At 43.2% G+C, this 19808-nt stretch overlaps 1 protein-coding gene across 2 annotated transcripts in view; it reads right to left on the bottom strand.

The window, feature by feature from the left end:
- Positions 1 to 19808, bottom strand: part of LOC129768533 (mucin-2) — a 187652-nt gene that overhangs the window by 54522 nt on the left and 113322 nt on the right. The window contains exons 9-10 of one of the 2 annotated variants that reach the window (XM_055770265.1): positions 19694 to 19763; positions 13430 to 15289 (exon numbers count right to left, since the gene is read on the bottom strand). In XM_055770265.1, the coding sequence (XP_055626240.1) occupies positions 13430 to 15289; positions 19694 to 19763 (1930 nt within the window). Of the gene's footprint in view, positions 1 to 11745; positions 19764 to 19808 lie in introns of both variants that reach the window. The other variant, XM_055770257.1, reaches the window with a different exon arrangement.

The following is a 19808-nucleotide window of genomic DNA, read 5'->3' as shown; positions in this document are numbered from 1 at the left end:
CAATAATTGAACCAGTTTTTATCTCACGAATAGTATGAGGCATGAAATGGAACGATGCAAATTGGAATCGCAGTCGTTGTCATCGAGCGCTTGAAAAGATGCCCAAGAAATTGCTAATTAAGTAGTAGAAAGCACAGCTAATGAGTGGACAAACCAACGGTTCGGAGTGACAATCACTGCGTTTAGCTGACGGCTTAATTGGTGTCAATCAGAACAAGCTTGGGAAAAAGATAATACTAATTCTATTTCATGCAGCAACGACCTAACATACACAAAATTACTCACACACATAAAAAATAATTAGCAGAATCATGTATTGTCCTCTATTTGAAACGATTTGTTAAATTTTATTAATTTACGTAATGGGATTCGATGAAGAAACATACTAAAAATGATAACTATTACCGGGTTTCAATTCAGAGAACGCATCCAAAAATGTTTGAACTGATGGAGCCGTTTGCAAACACACGTAAACACGTTATTCTTCGGAACATATTTAGAGCCCCACCGGCAAGTGTGAAAAATTTCCCAATTTTTCACGAATCAGATCACAGTATAATGGTACAAGAGCCATATTTTTACATCGAATGTGGCTGTTTATTTGATGAGTAAAAATGTTCAAAGTTTCCTGAATTACGTTGGGAGTGTATAAAATCACAGTTGGCATTTATTATCAGGATAAGTTCATTTGTTCCCATCATGGTGTGACCGAAGATCCGCAATGAAAATTCCGTACTATCCATTCGTGAGTTGACTGAATTATTGCATTATCCCGAATTCACTGTGTGTGTGTGTGTTGTTCTGAAACGGTTTGAACATCGTCCAACCATCGACATGAGCCCTGAAAGTGGCAGAAAAGTTAAGGCTGATTCCAAAGTGGTGGTTCTTTTCAAACGGAAACCGAAGTTGTCACCGGGAGACGCGGCGAAAAAGTTCCATAATCATATGTTCGGTAAGCATAGAAGAGGGCTGATTTCAAGTTTCCAGTGTCCCTATGCCCCTTACGTTCGCCGTTTACGTTCAAGTCTATAATAAAGTGAGCAAAAACTCGATAATGTCGATCGCCCAATCTGAGAGCTAATTGATTAGCATCTTTAAATATACAGTAGAGCGTCATATTACTGCTGAAACAAGTTTCCGTTCCAGGAAACAATCTTCGGTACAAGGCATCATCCTTGAATAACACCGATGATAAGTAATCAGACTGTAAGCTGCCAGCTACTTGATCAAGGTTGCGCTTCTGTGTTGATGAGCATCCCGAGGATCAAACCTGTTTTGACGTAGGATTACGTCCTTCGGGAACATATTGGGGTACAAATTGAAAATCGAAAATCGAGCACATCGTGAAAATTGTCCAATTTCAAATTTTTGCTTTTTTTTGGGGAGCTTTTGTTCCTACCGAGATGTATTCCCTAACAGAGACATCAAAAAATGGGTGGGTTATAGCTATGATATAACCGCAAAGTTGACGTGGGACTAGCTTAGCTTAGCAATCATTTGTTTGTATTGATTAAATTTTTGATTGAATTAAACAATTTCCGAATTCAATCGAATTCAATATATTTACTTTGTGAGTAAACGGATTGAATAAATGCCATGTAAGGTCAAATCATGCATTGTGGTGGATTATGTTCTTCGTTACAAGTAAATTTAATGTCTTTTTTCGTTTGGTACGATACCTCGGACAAAGTAAGTGAACGGGAAAATTATCAAACGATTATTTTATTTTACATTTCCTTCTGAAGTTTGCATCTCTCAAGTGTACGTACTTCTCGATCCGCGAATTTGTTTGATTTGATGAACTTCAGGTACACAGTACCAGAATTTCAGTGAGTAGAAGATATGAAGGCATATCCTTAAATGCAATCTTGAATAACCGAGCCAAAGCATTGTGTTCGTACCCGTTTTTGTAATCCGTGTTAGGAAACATTTTTCGGAGTGCAAAAAAAACATGCGGGTGCAGAAGTACCCCCGGCTCGCATGAATCAACAACTTCAACTTATACTGTGTTCAGGAAACGTATTCTAGGTTGCACAAAGGCAGGTGAGTACAAAAGTACTCGCAGTTTGAATTTATTTGCAAAACCGATTTCCCCAGACATCTTGGTTTTGAAGACTGTGTTGAGCAAACACATTTCAGTCGGAACAAAAATACTCCCGACCTGCATGAATTTGCAATGCCAATTTCCCCAGACACCTTGGTTCTGAAGTCTATGTGGGGGAAACACATTTCAGTCGAAACAAAAATACTCCCGACTTGCATGAATTTGCAATACCAATTTCCCCACGCTCCATGGATTTGAAGCCTTTGTTGGGGAAACACATTTCAGTCGGAACAAAAATACCCCCGACTTACATGCATTTGCAATGCCAATTTCCCCACGCTCCATGGATTTGAAGTCTGTGTTGGGGAAACACATTTCAGTCGGAACAAAAATACCCCCAGCTTTCATGTATTTTCAATGCCGATTTCACAAAGGCTGCTTAGTTTTGATGGCTGTGTTGGGCAAACTGTAAATCGGGCCTATCAAAACAAAGTAGTTAGGGCGTTTAGATAACGCTTAACATTTTACAGTTATTCAGTTGTTTATCGAATAATAAACAACATTTTATTAATTACGATAGATGCGTAAAAAAATTCCCTATCAATTGAAGCAAATATCTTCCCGATACAGTAAGAAATATTCGAGTTATAAGCATTTGGAATCTTTCATTTTTTTCCTGTATGTTCTGCGTGTAGGTTTTCAGCCACCCTCTGTGGCCCTGAACGAGATAGCTCCTGTGTTATGTATGGATTAAATGAAGAAAAAAACTCACCAATGTTATATAAGATAATTATCATTATCGAACACAATCATCAATTTTTCTCACCAGTAAAAAAAAGTGTTACTTTATTATAGAGAAAATATATATTTGAAATGAAAAAGGTAATTTCATTTATAATGCTTACTTTCTAAGTTTATTCAACTCATTTTCATTTTCGTTTCAAACCCAACGGAACACGGAACTCCTTCATTTTTCCAATTTTTCTCGATGCATGAACTTTTCATGGGAGAAAAAAATCGTTTCATATACAATTTTACACTTACACTTGTGCTAAAAGTTTTACAATGCATAATCGGTCATTGATACGAAATTTCACGAAGCAACCAGCATGAAAGTTCTAAATTCTAATTTTATTTATATTCTATCAAACATAAGTTCTATTCAGTTCATTTGATGTATCAATTCGTGAAATTCGTGTAAGTTCATCAATCCATCGAAAGATTCTTATTGGAACGAAAATAGAAAAAAATCGTTCATCGCTCCCAACTTATTCGCCAGCACGTATGTAATCAGCAATGCACACGCTAGTCATAATGAGCACTATCCATTTGTGTGCATCGTTTGATAAACTTTCGACCACGAGGGTATTCATATGCTGATTTTCTGACTTTCCCCAGAAACCTTGAATTTGAAATCTCTGTGAATACATGTCGGTGGAAACAAAAGCTCCCCCTGCTTTCACGTATTTGCAATGCTGATTTCCCCCAGGCAGCTTGGTTTTGATGTCTCTGTTAGGGAACACATTTAGATAGGAACAAAAGCTCCCCCGTACTTTCATGTGTTTGCAATGCCGATTTCCTTCAGGCAGCTTGATTTAAATGTCTCTGTTAGGGAGCACACTCCGGTGGGAACAAAAGTTCCTTTTACTTTGATGTATTTGCAATGCTGATTTATCCGTATCTTCAATTTCGACCAATCAGAACGATGTTATTCCGTTTGGAGATTTTTCGATTGTTTGATAGTTAGTTTCATATGATATATTATTTCATCCATTGTGATGAATTGTTATGGAGTGCTCAGATCGATTGATGTAAATATCTCGTAAATCCATCAGGAAATAACTGACCAATAATTGTAAGTACATGAGCCGCCGTATCTGTCGTAAATTTCGACCAATCAGGACTGGGTATTTCCGTTAGTATAGAGGTTGAAATTTTTCAATTGTTTGATAGTAAGTTTCATGACATACATTATTTTCTTCAATGTAAAAAAATTGTTGTGGAGTGCCGAAATCGGTTGACGCAAAAATCTCATCAATCCGTCATGAAATGACTGAGCAATAACCGTTTGAAATTGGACAATTTTCACGATGTGTTCGATTTTTAATTTTCAATTTGTGCCCCCAAATGTTCCCGAAAGACGTAATCCTACGTCAAAACCAAGGTGTGTTCCCGCTCGAGAACGGGTCGTTTGGTTTAAGCTGTCTGTTTTGTTGTGTTCATTTTCACCCAAGGAAAGTTTATACGACGAGAAAAATTGGAAAAGTGATAAAATATTAGAAAAAATGATTGCTCTACATAATATTAGGTGTCGTTAGTTCAATTAAAATTTACATTGGGTTGAATGAACACTCAGAAAGTAAAAATTATAAAAGAAAATAACCTTTCCATTTCAAATATGTTTTCTCTATATTGAAGTAACATGTTTTTACTGATGAGAAAAATTGATAATTGTGTTCGGTATTGGTAATTATCTTATATTACATTGGTTAATTTTTTTTTATGTCATCCATTCATAACACCGGAGGCATCTCATCTAGGATCACAGAGCACGGTTTTCATCATATCTCGTTCCACTTCGGTATCTTTTATCTGATACACACCATCAAACGACTGTTTACTATCCTTCTGTCGTTATCACTCAGTAAACACAGGTGGAGTGAACAAAGAATACCCAACAACCAAACAAAACGGCCCTTTTCAGGAGGCCACCAAATCATTATCAAAGAGCTTAACGATGTAATTCTTCAAACATATCCAAAATCAACAGATAGCCTAACGGAATCCTACGTCAACTATGCGGTCGTGTCTCGGACACAATCCTCCTGTGACTATTTTAATATTAGAGGATAGTATCATAGTTATCGTTAATGCCAGTGTTATTATATTGATTGTATATGCCAGTGACATTTACTTTAATCGCATGGATATTGTTGCCGAAGGTCAACAAGGTTATTTCAGCAATGACGTTCATCGATAAGAAGCTCTTCTCACTCATGAACCATGGGAAATGGTTCCATTCGGCATGATTCAAAAATTGACCGACACAAGTGGTTTGTATACATTCCGTGAGAGAAAACCGCCATGTTCCTTACATAAGTGTTTATGGAGTAAACCCAATGTCCTGGAGAAAAGGTAATGAAGATGGTCGAGTTTCGAGCGACATAGCATGCGCTGCCATAACTATTTCGCAAATAGTGACGTCAGTCGTTGTGTTTATCTTTGATTGCCCACCGCATCCATGTAAAAATGCTATTTTTAGGAAGTAATTTATCAATTAAAAACGTACATTTTTGTAGAGCTCCCGCTGAATATGAGGCTAATGTTATAGTGTGGAATGAATATTTGTGAAATCACGTCGATTTTTGGATACAATAGAGCTTTTACTTTCATTTGTCCACCAAAAAATTTATTTAAGAATACATATTCATGGTGAAAAACTAAAAATATGTTTGATTATATTTGTCTCAAGTTCCGAACAGCAAAAATGATTTTTTTTTAATCATTGCTATTGAGCTACTAGACCGATTCACATGATCGACAAATCAAATTAAAGTCAATTAGTCAAAAATATTATACTTCCAAAAATTTGAATTTTGTGTTTCGAAACTTGTATCAAATTAAGAATTTGCTAGCGCAAACATTTTTTCGTTGGTTTTGACAGTCACAGTCGCGTATATCACAAAGAATTTCAGGGTTTTCATTATTAAATTATTAATAAAATTAAAGTTCAGTGAATTAACATTTAAAAATGAAGTGTTCGGAATTTGAGACTGTTCAGAATATTAGATAAAACGGTACACTTCATTCCGTTTTCACCGTGTAGTGACGTTCGTGATCAGGCTCAATTCAGTTGCATCTGAATCAATTCTCAATGAATGGATATTTCGAAAGATTGATGAAAGTTATTCTTGTAAGTATGTTTATACAAACGTCAACGTAACATAAGTTCCGTTTAATTTCTATATTATTCTTAGATAGAGGAATCCGAGCGAAAAGTGTATGCATATTTTCTTTCAGAAAATTTGTGACAACCAACGCATTCGGTACAGGACAAACGTTAGACGGAAGAGGGAGGATCAGAGAAGCCAACCTTCCTGATTTTTTAGGATTTCCCAGACTTTTTGGCAACACTCAACTTCGTCTGATTTTTCTGAAATGATCCTGATTTTTCCTGATTTATAAGTTTTCTACTTCATTGCAATAAAAATTATCCGTAATAAATATACCGGGATTCCTGTCAAAATTTTCCTGGTTGGAAATGAAAACATTCGAAATAGCGGTTTAGAAAAGCTCTTCGGTCCTCACTTGTATAATTCGTTTGTATTCGTTTATTATTTATTCCGAAGCGATTCACGTTATCGAAAGTACATTGTCGACATATATTAAAGCTTCAGTTGACTTGACAGAAAGATTCTCTATCGGATAGAGATTGGCTCGCTCGAAAGCAAATTGTTTCAAATTGTTATGCCGTTCTGAACCAAATCGTGACTGGTGGAGAAAATGGATCATTTAAAGGGTGTGTCACATCAAATTGCATCACGGAAAAAACGTTGTAGAAATTTAATTTTTAGGAATTATATCTTCAGCTTTCGCTTATAATCAGATAAGAGTGTATAGATCACGTTGGCCATGCTTCACTGTCAATTTTTCGTAAATTTGGAAAAATGTCGTCGAACGAAAAAGAGCGTCTTGAATTAATCCTGCGCACTCATTTCGAGAATCCGGAGCTGTCACATCGGGACATCGGTAATATGCTGGGAATCGTCTAATCCACGGTCAGCAGAGTACTAAAACGATACTGCGAGAACCTAACCATCGACCGGAAGGTGAAGAACGGCAAAAATAGATGCTCCGTCAGTGAAAAAGATCACAAGCGCGTAGTTAAGCAGTTTAGACGTGATCCGAGAAGTTCGGTCCGGGATGTCGCCAATAAGCTGAATTTGTCAAGTTCATTCGTCCAGCGGACCATGCAGCGGGAGGGCCTGCGTATATACAAGGTTCAGAAGGCTTCTACCCGCGACGAAAGGCAAAACATGGTGGGGAAGACGCGAGCCCGGAAGCTGTACACCGAAATGCTGACGAAGCCGCATTGCCTGGTAATGGACGACGAAACCTACGTCAAAGCGGACTTTCGTCAGCTGCCGGGCCTGTTGTTCTTCTCCGCAGAGGACAAATTCAGCGTTCCGGAGGAGATTCGCAAGCAGAAACTATCCAAGTTTGCCAAAAAGTACATGGTGTGGCAAGCGATCTGCTCTTGCGGAAAGCGGAGCGCCCCCTTCGTGATGACCGGCACGGTAAACGGGCAGGTTTACCTTAAGGAGTGCCTACAGAAGCGCTTACTACCACTATTGAAGCAGCACGAGGGCCCGACCATCTTCTGGCCGGATCTCACTTCGTGCCACTATTCAAAGGACGTGTTTGAGTGGTACGAAGCCAACGGGGTCACCTTCGTGCCAAAGGAAATGAACCCGCCCAACGCGCCGGAGCTTCGCCCAATAGAGAAATATTGGGCGATTACGAAGCAGACCCTCCGGAAGAACCCAAAAGTTGTTAAATCGGAGGCGGACTTCAAGAGAAAATGGATTTCTGTTCAAAAAAAACTACAACCTGACGTTGTACAGAACCTTATGGACGGGGTAAAGAGGAAGGTGCGAGCATACGGGCTTGGGCTCGAAGTATGAATAAAAAGAAAATGCCAAAAGTTGTTTAATAGTTTTTATTTTACTGTCTAAAATTTTCAAAAGGATCGGTCTACTGGGCGAATTTCTACAGCGTTTTTTCCGTGATGCAATTTGATGTGACACACCCTTTACAATAATTTTGAGCTGCAAAAAAAAATATGTACGCGAAATAAACAACCTTTAGCTAACCCCAAAGTCGGTCTTCAGCCGAAGGAAGTCATACTCTGTGGCTGGTGCGATTTGAAAAGAATTTTGTATAAAAGTACACCCAAAATAGATTTTTAGCTCATGTTTTGTCATCCCGATTTATGACATTAAATGGGACATAACATAACAGAAAATGTCATGACTCACAAATACTGGTAAGCGCTTGTATAATATACATGGTACAGCAATATAAGATCAATACGAGCGAGCGAAACAAAATACAAATAAGCCTTCCGCATACTTTGCCACATACACGGCCCAGACCGAGATGGATATTGTTCTCCTTCATGCGCTCCTTTTTTTACTCTTAGAAAACACTTCCCAACTTCATTCTATAATCTGGTGCAATATTATCATGTATTTGCCGAACAACTGCTGAAGCATCATTAGCCATGTGGATAGCGTGGTCGTGTAAAATAACTTTGCATTCCAGCCTTGGTTCAATCCCCATTGACGTCGTATGGACTTTTTTTGGCGAGATGAGAGATGTCTGCACGCATACATACAAACCATTTTTAAGCTTTTAAAACAGATCATTATTTGCGCACTCCAGCACACTAAATGGCATCATTTCTGCCAAAGATGACATGTTTACTGCTAACGCTAGTTTGGGTGTAGTTGCCTACCAAGTAACCAGAAGTACTGCTAACAACTGGACAAATTGAATGTAGCGATCCAGGATAAACTTCGTGAATTAGTGTACGTGATAGGCGTCGCGTTTCCATTGAATCAACGCCAAACTTCATGTCTCGATGAATTACACAAGAAATCATTGTGCAGCCTGGCTGGGAGGTGATATCTCACCAGCTAAACTAACCGGTTATTACACAATGAGATTATCATAAGTTCAGGTCTATGCGAAATTCTTTCAAGAACAGGAACTTCGATTCTATGAACAGCATGAAAAATACCTTATACCGTTTTCGACGAGAAAGCAAACAACTCTGGTAGGATACAATTTTTCAACTACATGAAAGATGGCGAAAGATTTCGGGCAGTGCTAAATTGTAATTGGTAGAATAATACAAGCAGTGATGCCAAACTATGTCATCGAAGTATCTTGCTATGTATTGAGGCCAGTAGAAAACGAAAAACACATTAGTTTTAACGTAAAACGTGCGCTGTAGCGCATACAATTTTCTACATTTCACTCTTTGACCAAAATTTTAATCGTATACACATCTTTGATTGCCCGGGCTCTACACGTTGTTATGTTTCAATGCTGTCAATACGGGTCCTACGAAGTAATAATATGGCTCGTTTGCCTGTCATACTCGTACACCCCCGTGTCTCGTCGCCAGTAGTTATGCGTCGCAATAACGTGGGATCACAATTTGATCATTCAAGCATGTGTTCAGTCACTTGATTGCGATGATTTTTTTTGACGAAAATTATTTTTTTTGTACTAGTCGTGCTGCAACTTTTCTCATGTCCAAAACATCAACCAAAATATGACGAAGGTCTCGTGAGAGATATTCAACGCTCTCACAAGCTTAAATAAACATTGCCGACAATATATTCGATCAATAGAATTATCCATATCGAAAATGACCGAGCAAAAAAAAAAGTCCACTCGTTCTTAATGGTGCTGTAAACAAACTAAGTGACAGATTGCGCACAGAATTGACATCAAGACCACTGACAGTAGTACCAACTAGAAAAAATTAGAAAATATTCAAAAATGAAAAATGAAAAAGAATGGATACATAAGTTACTAAGACAATTTTGGGTCGGACAAAGAAGCTCGCCTAGTTGTCAAAATATTTCACAAGATTTTCCGTAATGGTGGATTTCAATTGAGAAATTAGATCTCGAATGATGCGAACGTGTCAGAACATCTTTGGGAGATACAATCCGCCACTAGTAAAAGTCTTATAATTACAGTTAACAACATTGACGACACTTAGATACATCTTTAATCCACGGGAAAAATTCTAATGCAAGACCTGTGGCGAACTGCGAATGAAGATTGATGCCATCGAAATACAATCCGACTGACGGAGAGACGAAATTGAACATTGTTGGAGGTAGAACACCCTGGAGTAACTTCCCCTTTTTCAGAATAGAAATGGTCCAGCTTTACTTATCAAATGATGGACACAGCTGAGGAAATGCAACCGTCACTTCTGTGCCACAACACATGGGAACCTTTAATCACTTACCAGCGGTTCTCTAAGAGTGAGAAAATACTACGCAGGATGGCTCACGATTTGTGATTTCTGAAGCTGCTGGAAACGGAATCATAAAATAGGTGCAGAAAGAAACTTACGCCGATCAGGTATCGACTTTGAAAAATAATGAACAAAACCTGCATACAAGTGGCAATCGATGCCGAAAATGGATAAGAGTGCATTAACACGACAGAGCGACGAAGAGTTGCGATCATTGATCATGAAAGCTCTACTACAACTTGACGTGCTTGCCCTTAAAATCTGCAGAGCCCTCTGAAGCCCTGGAATCGAGAACACTTGGTTTAGCATAGATGGGTCTCTTCGATCTGGGAGTGATGATTGAAGGAGTATCTTCCGATAATCAGGAAGCAGAATCAGTGGTTCAACGAAACCCTATGCGTGCTTGTCGAGGGCTTGGTGTTGCTAACCGATGAAGCGGAACGGAACAGCTTTATACACGGTTGAGTCGATCAAGACATAAAATGGTGATATTCGTCAAATTGTGGTCAAAACTTCAGGAGGAATTCTCGTTCATTGTAAACAGCTTCCCAGCTTAGCTGTTACAGTGGCCCGCCTATCTGTAGCAGCTGTTTTTCATGAAATTTTACTCTTAAATGAAAGATTACTGTCATGGTAGACCGCCCACGATGTTATAAGCAGGGCCCAACATTAAAATTAAAAATGTTGGAAGATTAAAAATAAAACTGACCCTCCTCTCAGTCGCTCCGCTTTGACTAGGACTACTGCGGCTTTCATCGTCAACATGACTTGAATTGACTAGAAACGAGAACTTGATTTCTGATGCAAAAAAGTAGTTACACCATTAATGGACGGCTCTAATGTTTACCCACCGTGAACTCAAACAAAAATAAGATGGTCGAGTCGCAGAGGGAGATAGTAACTAAACGCCCGAATGACTGTTGACTCATGTTGACGGAGAAATTGCTGGAAGAAGCAAATACTCATTTCCAATTGAATGCGAAGGCGGATTTCTTCATGGTCATTTCCTCAGTTCCTATCCTCAGTTGAGTATCACTTTGCCGAGCCCTGGTTATAAATAACAGATAGCCCGCAGGGCTCCCAAGGTTGGCCGTCCATGCTCTACATTACTGGTGTGATGAAAAGTGACAGCGACGGGAACAAATCAAATCAAAATTGTGTGAATCCCTTTCTCAATCTTGTTCCGTAGATTATACACGATGAAATGCAGAGAAGGCACAAGAATGAATAATGTAAGAATAATGTTAAAAATTCTCTTCAACAATAATAAGGTTTCAGGAGGGAACTTTCCCTTTCAACATGTGTTTAATGGAAAATTTCATTGAAATAATATACGATTGAGATTATAAATTCAATGAATAATATACGATTGAGATCAGGATGCCAAACACACAACAATGCACTGCACATCAAACTTCAGTACAACACGGCACATGAAAACGCAAAACATGAAATTAACAATGCAAAATAATCAGTACTTCGTTGGGTCCCGTAAATCGTTCAATCGTTTAAAGTTTCAGTTAAACGTTCCTCCAATGACATAACCTCTCAATCGTAATTGAAACATAAAAACAAAAATAAATCGTTTTTTTTCAAGCGAGAAAATCAAAGCCTACTTACAGTTGGTGTGATGATTTACCTTTGCATCAGTCTCTCGCGTTCCGACGATACCTCGGCCATCTGCAGGCCACCCGTGGCAAAACGTTTTTCGTCCCTGATACTGACACTGACAGCTGACTGACGGCTAACACACTAACGACTAGATGTCGCAAAATTTTGATGTGGTGTGAAGTGTGTGTGTTTTTTTCATTTTTGGTCACTCTTAAAACTAGGTAAATGGTGTTTCAGGTAATCGAAAGGAAAAAAGCGTGTGTTTTCAGATTTCAAACTTGCTGCTTGTTCCAGCGTGTCTCTTTTGTTTGTTTGTCTATACAGAAAGAACAGTGTTGTTAACAACAGATTTTTGTTGTTGGTTTTCGATACACTTGTTTATATTAGATTGGTGTTCGTTGATTCCTACTCTCTCTCTCTCTCGGATGAGGATTAAATTACTAATAATTACTATATACATTTCGCTGTTTCTTTACTGGTTGGGTTTGTTTTTTCGTTTATAATAAAGGTAAAATAAGTTGATAAGTATATTCACTAATAAATGTTATTTACATAAAAACAATTCATCGATATTGGGAAGGAGGTGTAATTGACTCTTTTCTATTTGTGTATTTGTAGCGAATATTTGCTACCCTAATCCTACCGTAAACAAAAAAAACAGGCAAACTCCGAATCAGTGCAATTACACGAGTGTTTTGTTCAGATTCAAAACCACTATAATAAATATACAATATAAAGATTTATCGCGCCCTCCTGTCACTGTTTTGCATATTTTGCTTTCTCTTACGAACTAGCGATATTTAGCTCCGACTACCTATATTCTATACATACGGAGTTCACAAAAAAAAAAAGTTTTGGTTTGGAAACAATTTAGGATGCGTGAAACTACTCTTGCGTGACAGTGCAACGCTCGCGCAGAGATTTCAAGGTGCATCCATAGAAGAGGTTACAAAGTTAAAAAGAGTGAAATTAAGGATAGCAATTGAATTGTGAGTTTTAGGTTGCACAGTCATTCACAAGTGCTCATTTATAATGTGACATTTGGAACAAATTTGTTTAAGTCGTGCATCAAGATTATCATCAACAACAACAACTACATCAACAACGGTTACAGTCGTGTGTTCGCATTCAGTAGAACTTCACTTTACTTACATATACCACAAGGCTAGTAGAGGGTAGGGTAAGAAATGTATCAGAACGAATAGTGCCGGGCCACGAGCCGCGGCGAAGCTTCGAAAAATAGGGGTTAGCATAGATACCACTCACACACACGCAACAAATTTACACGCTAAAACTAAAGTATGAAGAAAAAGTAAGCAGGAAGGAGGGGGAGGCACCAGGGAATAAACATACACACAAACAGATTGAACAGAGCATCAAAAAAAGTTTTTTTTTCTCAAGGTTAGAAGAAAGAACAATAAATTAGTTAAAATCTATGGCAACACGGTTGTTTCGAACAGGGGGAGCGGTTACGTGTTGATGTCGAATAGATTGGGATGACCGTGTTCGCGCACAGACGTCATGACGTCTTGACGTCGAAACGGTTTGAGTTATTCAAGTCTCTCCTCCGTGTGAGTAGCACATTTTGGTTTTCTTGTATTAGTGGTACACAACTACTCATTCACCCCTACCAAAACAGGTTGGGTGGGTGTGTGTATGTGTTGGGGTGCGCGCGTGTTTTGGGGAGCTGGGTTCAGGGGGATTTAACTGACCTCCCCGGATCGTCGGAAGAAGTACGCCTTCATGGTGCGCGGGACGACGAAATCGGGCCGTTCTTCACTGCCACTATCAACGAGGCTGCGGTCACCCAAGATTTCACGATCCAAACTGGCGGCCTCAAGGGCGACCGGATCGGGATCGCTGGTGAGCGCCCGCGTTAGCTCATCGTTGTCCAGCTCCGGTCGATACACCGGCGAGTACTGCCGCTCCTGGCGCTGCTCGCCGGATATTTCCTTGGTGATAAAGTCCGGATGGTAGAGCGATGACAGCGGAACGCTGTATTTGTCGTTCTTGCTTTCGATCTTCAGCTCGGCAGCGTTGAAGTCTTGCGTGATCATCGGCACCACGTACTTGATGTTGAAGTCTACCTTCGTGATGGGAGCTTCGGTTGTGGTGGTTGTAGTAGTGGTAGTGGTGGTGGGGGTCGTCTTCTCTGTCGTTGTTGTTGTTTCTTCTGGAGTTGTGGTAGTGGTAATTGGAATGGGAATAGGAGTTGTCGTTGGCTTGGCGGATATTGCTCGTGGGGCTGCCTTGGGCAGTGGTACTACTTGAATGTCCTTAGACTTTCTATGGGACGGGCCTTCACCTTGGTTAGCACGCAGGGTACCGGACGGAACGTACCTTCTACTGGTGCTCTGTATCCTCGGGGTTGAGGTACTTGGTAGCGGTTCGGTCGCATGTTCGGTAACGACGGCCGGTTCATCTTCGCCCGAGTTTTCGTTCGTGTAAACAAAGTCCAACTGGGGTCGGTAGACGGTGGTCTTGGGTCGTTTGGTGTATTTTTTCTTCGTCCCAGCGGTCGGTACGAACAGTGGTCGAACACGCTCCGGAGTTGTGGTTGTTTCCTGGATTGTTGTCGTCGTTGGTTCTGGTGTGGTGGTCGTAGTTGTGGTTGTGGTGGTAGTCTCCAGTTCTGTTGTAGTAGTCGGGGTAGTCGTCGTTGGGGTTGTCGTAGACGTTGTAGAGGGAGCCACCGTGGTCGTCGCTGGCTCATCCGAGGGCTCCTGGAAGAAGAATTCAGCTGGAAGTGTGTACTTGTGAACAAATTGTGTCGTCGACGAAATCGGAGCCTCTGTCGGAGTTGTGGTCGTTGGGGCTTCCGTTGTGGTGGCAGTGGTCGTTGTCGGGGGCGAGTTCTGAACCGATACCGTCGTCGGTAACTCCTCCGTGTAATAATCAAATACCCTTTCTTCGTCCTCATTCACTGTACTATCTTCAAAATCTAGAGTTCGTTCCGTATCTGGTTTAGCAGTTGAAGTAGTTACCTGAGTGTAGCGTTCCGTTTCCGTGATTTGTGGCGTGATCGTCACCAGCTCCTCCTGTGTCCGTTCCGTATTCGCGAAATCTGAGCTAGCAATATGTTCAATTTCCACCCTTGGTACCATCGTGGTCACTTCCTCCTCAAGATTGACGTCAGTCGTGTGGAATTCCTGTGCCCTTCCGGTGTTACCATCCTTATCCGGGTCGAACAATCCCTGAAGTGGGATCGTCGAAGTTTCCACGTTGAACACATTATCAGCGAACAGCAGCATCCGGTTCTTCTTATCGTTGTCTTCGGCGTCGGTTTTGTTCTTTGGTTCCACCAGCCGGATGATAATCTTCCGATTGATCTCGCCCAGCTTCTGCATCACCGGGATCTCGTCCGGGTTGCTGGTGTTCTTCGTGTAAATCTCCACCACGCGATGGATCTCGACCAGTTTGTCCGTCTTGTTCGCAGCTGGCAGTTCGATCTCTTGCTCTTCGGTGCGATAGATCTCCGTCGAGGACGGCATCGATTCGCTCTCCTTATCGATCGAGAACACGTGGTAGAGCGTCGTGGGTCGGACCGTGGTGGTGGATGTTCTACTACGTTCCTGCAATATATTGACATCATCAATATCGATATTATCATTAATGGTGTAAATTGTGTCGGCCGTATTGAGTGTGGTGTAGAGAGTCTCATCGGATGCAGTGTAGTATTCGGTTGTAGTTCTGACTGTATTGATTGTATCTTCGTATGACGTGGTGTTCTCGATCTCGTTCTCGATATCTAGTGTCTTGGGTGTTGTGGTTGGCTGTGGCGGTGACTGCTGCTCCACCGGCAGCACCGTAGCCGTCGTCTGTGGATCTACGCTCGGAAGCGTCGTCTCTGGTTGGATTAGATCGGATGTTGTCGGCTCGGTTGTTGTTAGTAGTACCACCGGGTTACGATTAAAGAGTGTCGACAGATTCGGTCGCGTTCGACCGCTACCCACTGGAGTAGAGATTGAGGTCAGATTTGATTTTCTCGAAGGCTTCCGCGGTTGGTAGCGTCTGGAACCGGGTGTCGCCTGTTGAACTTCGCTGGTTCTTTGAGCAGTAGCTTTGTCTTCCGCAATGCCCGCGGCGGGCGATGATGTTGTGGATCGCTGTCTTCCAAACACGGACCTTCCTCGTGTGGTCAGCGTGAATCGCGGCCTGGCGGTTGATGCTCCTCCAACTGCTCCTCCACCAGATGTTACCCCAGCCGTCGTTACATTCGAAGGCTTATAACCTCCAACATTTCCAAAAGGTCTACGCGATCTAGTTGTGATTACTCTGGCTGTAGTTGTTGGTCCCTCCAGTGGTTGATTATTCTTGAAGATAAACCGCGTATTGCTACCCGGAGATCCTCTCCTTGATCCCGACCCAACCACTCTGGGTCCAGGTCGTCTCTGCGACGTTCCAACCTCACCCGACACTCGTTCCTTCGATCGACCACCATGATCCTCATCATCAACATTGTTATTCTCGCTGCCAAGTCCACCAAACAAACGTTTTCCCTGTCTCTGAATTTCATTCTCATCATCCTCCACCTCTCCGCTGAATCGTCCCGTCACCCCATCCCCCCTCTCCTCCGAAGACGAAGGTCGCCTGATATCGGTGTACCCGCGAGTACTGGTACCATACCTCTCCGCACTAGTCTCATCCTCTAGGGTAGTCTTAAGATCGGTCTCGAAATCAGTATACCCCTCCGTGGTGGTGGTCGTTGTCCGAGCGAACAAATTAGGTCTCCGAGGTAGCAGAACCGAGGTGCGGTTCACCTTGCGCTCGGTACTCGGCTTCACCGCTGTATTCGACGATCCCTTGTCAAACGAATCCTCAAATGACTGGGGGCGCGAGGGCCGGTTCGCTGCGAACGCTGGACGTTTGCGTGCCGGAGTGGGAGCCCTGCTGGGGAAGCTGTCACTGTTGTCAACGTTAGCCGCTACCGAAGGGGTGGTGGTACGAAGGGCACCCACATTGAGCGGTGTTCGGCGCCTAGATGGTGCAAAGGATCGGGCCGTTGAGCTTGACGGTGTTTCTTGCTCCTGAGCGGTCGACTCTTCCGTTGTGGTACTGGATCGTGCCTTCGCCACCGAGAACGATGGTCTGTTCTTTCGCGATGGAACGAATTTCTTCACGGTGGACACCTCGGGTGATTCGGTGGTCGTAGTGGTGGTTGACGCTCCGAACTTCTTGCGGGCGCCTCCGAAGGTACGCGCCGGGCTACGACTGGGAATAACCTCTGACTCAATCTGCTGATTGTCGCTGATTTCACTCAGCAGCCGTCGGGCTGGGGTTGTGAGTTTCCGAGTGGGGGTCACACGGTTGGTTTCTTCGGTAGCCTGCTCGGAGGTTACGATTGTGGACGGCATCTCGGTGGCATCATCCGTGGTAAAGGCTTCCTGCGATTCGGATAACATCCGACGCAGCAGATTCTCGCTGTCAAGAACGTTGTTCAGGATGAAGCTGGACTCGATTTCGTTCGATACATCCGAGATAACGGTTGTGAAGTCGGAGTTGCCGACGGCACTGTCAGCATAGGTCGGTTCTGCGGTTATTGGTTCCACTGTGGTGGTGGTTGCCGCACGAGCGGCAGTTGTTTGAAACTCCGTGCTGGTACTTGTCGAGCTAGGACGACCAACTAGGGGACGCTGTCGTTTGCTGAATGGCGAAGGACGCTCGCGATGAAGAACTTCTTCTACGGATTTCTCCGAACTTGATGCGGGCACTGGCGTTGTACGCCTGCGACCAGGACGACGTCTAACGACGGTTGTGGAGATTCCAGGTGTCTTCTCGGTGATCTCACTACTGGTGATCTCCGAAACAGAGGAAACAGGCGATGAGGTAGATAATGTCGGGCGCTGGCGTCTAGCGAAGGGTGATGGTCTCCGGAATGGTTTTGGAGTCTCTTCACTTGAAATGGCGTTAGCGTTCGGTGCCACAGTGGGTTGTCTAGACGAGAACTTCGATCGCAGTGTTGAAGCTTCATTCAGACTCTCCGATGAACTGCTGGTGGTGGATCGCAGACGACTCGGTCGGGTGGGTCGCAGACGCCCAGGGATGAAGGTTTTGTTGGTATTCACCTCAGATACGACTACCTTCAGGGTGGTGTCATTGGATTCTGTTGTGGAGACACTTGCCGTGGCACGGTTGCGAAGAGCACCGAAGAACTTCCGTTGACCAGGAGTTGTTGTCTCTACAACTGCTTCGTTGAGACTGTTAATTGTGGTGATTTCCGTCGATCGTTCCAAGTCACCAACTGTGCTCTCGTACAGAGACAGAGAGCGTTCCGATGATGTTCCAAAATCATGCTCTGTGGCCATTTCGTTCACATCTTCAGCCAACCGGGTGTTTATAGTATCTTCGCTGTGACCCTGAGTGATTGGTTGTTCTTTCACGATGTTCGTAATCGGGGCTTCGTTCACCGATCCTTTACGACGAGCGTTGAGCTCGTTGCGATTGCTGAAGCCGTACTCCAACGCAGTTCCCAACGTAAGAAGTATGCGTTCCTGAGTCTTGAAAAGTTCTTCGTTGACTCCGGTGTGCGATTTAACCTTCGTGTCCGTCACTGGCGGCTCCGTTTCGATCTCTGGCTCCTCCGTTGTGGTGGTACCACCCTCAGTGGTCGATCTACCGCTGTAGAGATTGAAATTAACCCGTCTCAGCGAGGCCCTCGCCGAAAACTGCTCAACGGGCAGCTCGGTGGTGGTCGCGATCCGATCGGTTGTAGTTGTGGTCGTAGCTTCCGTCGTAGTGGTCCGACTGGAAGCGGCGCGGTTCAATGAAAATCGATTGCGTGCGAAAGAATCTAGCGAGGGACGTCGCGATTGCTCGCTAGCCCCAGTGGTAGTAGCCTCGCTCGAAGTGATCGAACTAAGTTCAGTAGATGATCCGAACCGGACGCGTCCACGGTAACCTCGTGGACGTGTCGACGGCCGTGTGCTCGGTTCGTCGCTGTGTGAACCGCCAGCGTTACCTACCTCGACGTCGACGCTGGGATTCACCGCAGGGGACGGTCCGGCGACACCGATCCTACGTCTAGCTGAAAGATCATATCTTTGGCCTTTGGCAAAACTCACCTTTACCGAGCGCAATGTGGTGGATTCTTCCGGTGCCGTGGTGGTCGTTGTTGCGCTACCCAGTGGGCGACGTGTTGGACGCGTACGCCGGACTGCCCCACCGAACGGGCGTGGAGCAGCCTGCGTAGGAGTTAATTGACTATCGGACTCGTGTTTATTAGTGACAAATTCTAAGGGACTAGCGGTGGTGGTGGTGGTTGTGGTGGTTTTCCTAGTTCTTGGTGGGAATTTGAAAATTGAGTTAGACTGTTCATCGTTAGTACTGGTCAGTTTTTCGCTAGTTGTGCTAACGGTTGTTGTTGTTGAGGGACTAGCGGTGCTCGTGGTTTGAACCTCGCTAACAATTGTCGTCGTTGGTGCCTGCGCCGTTGTCAGCAGGAGTTCATCTTCAGCAGACTCCTGCACGCTAGGATTAACACTATCACCACTAGAACCAACACTACTTCTATAGGTTTTCGCCTCCAGCTCGCTAACACTACTACCAGTGATGCTTTCACCTAGATTTAGTATGGTTGTTACCTCGTAGTTCTGTTCGTTTTTGCTAAAATCTACGTTCATCGCGTCATCCGTTGTGAGGGCGTCAGAGTCCACCGTTTCGGTCTTGCTTAAATCTAAATCTGAAATTGTGTCCGACGGAGTCTCCCTCTCGGGAAGCTCTGTCTGGAAGTCTGTATTGAGGTACTGTACAATGTGGCCTGTGGCTGTTGTGGTTGTGGTTGGAATGGGGGTAGTCTGTGGTAGATCGGTAGCACCCGGGCCTGTCAGTGGCGCCTCGGTAGTGCTACTACGCTCTACACTAGCATACTGTCGTGTATTGTACGTGATGAACTGTTCTGGTGCATCGGTAGTGGACGATGTAGTGTAAATGGATTGGAAATCGGTAGAAGGTACCAATAGAGACGAATCTGTGCCTACATCATCTTTATCACCCTCCTGCAGGCGATTGTACTGCACGGGAGCACGGCGCCGTTCGATTGTGTTATACCTGAAACGGTAGCAAACTCGTCATTATCTTTCTTCATGGAAGCGC

Source organism: Toxorhynchites rutilus, chromosome 1, assembly GCF_029784135.1.
Source record: "Toxorhynchites rutilus septentrionalis strain SRP chromosome 1, ASM2978413v1, whole genome shotgun sequence".
NCBI classification, from domain to species: Eukaryota; Metazoa; Arthropoda; class Insecta; order Diptera; family Culicidae; genus Toxorhynchites; species Toxorhynchites rutilus.
Note: the sequence above shows the minus strand (reverse complement) of the source record. Positions and strands in the feature narration are given on the sequence as shown.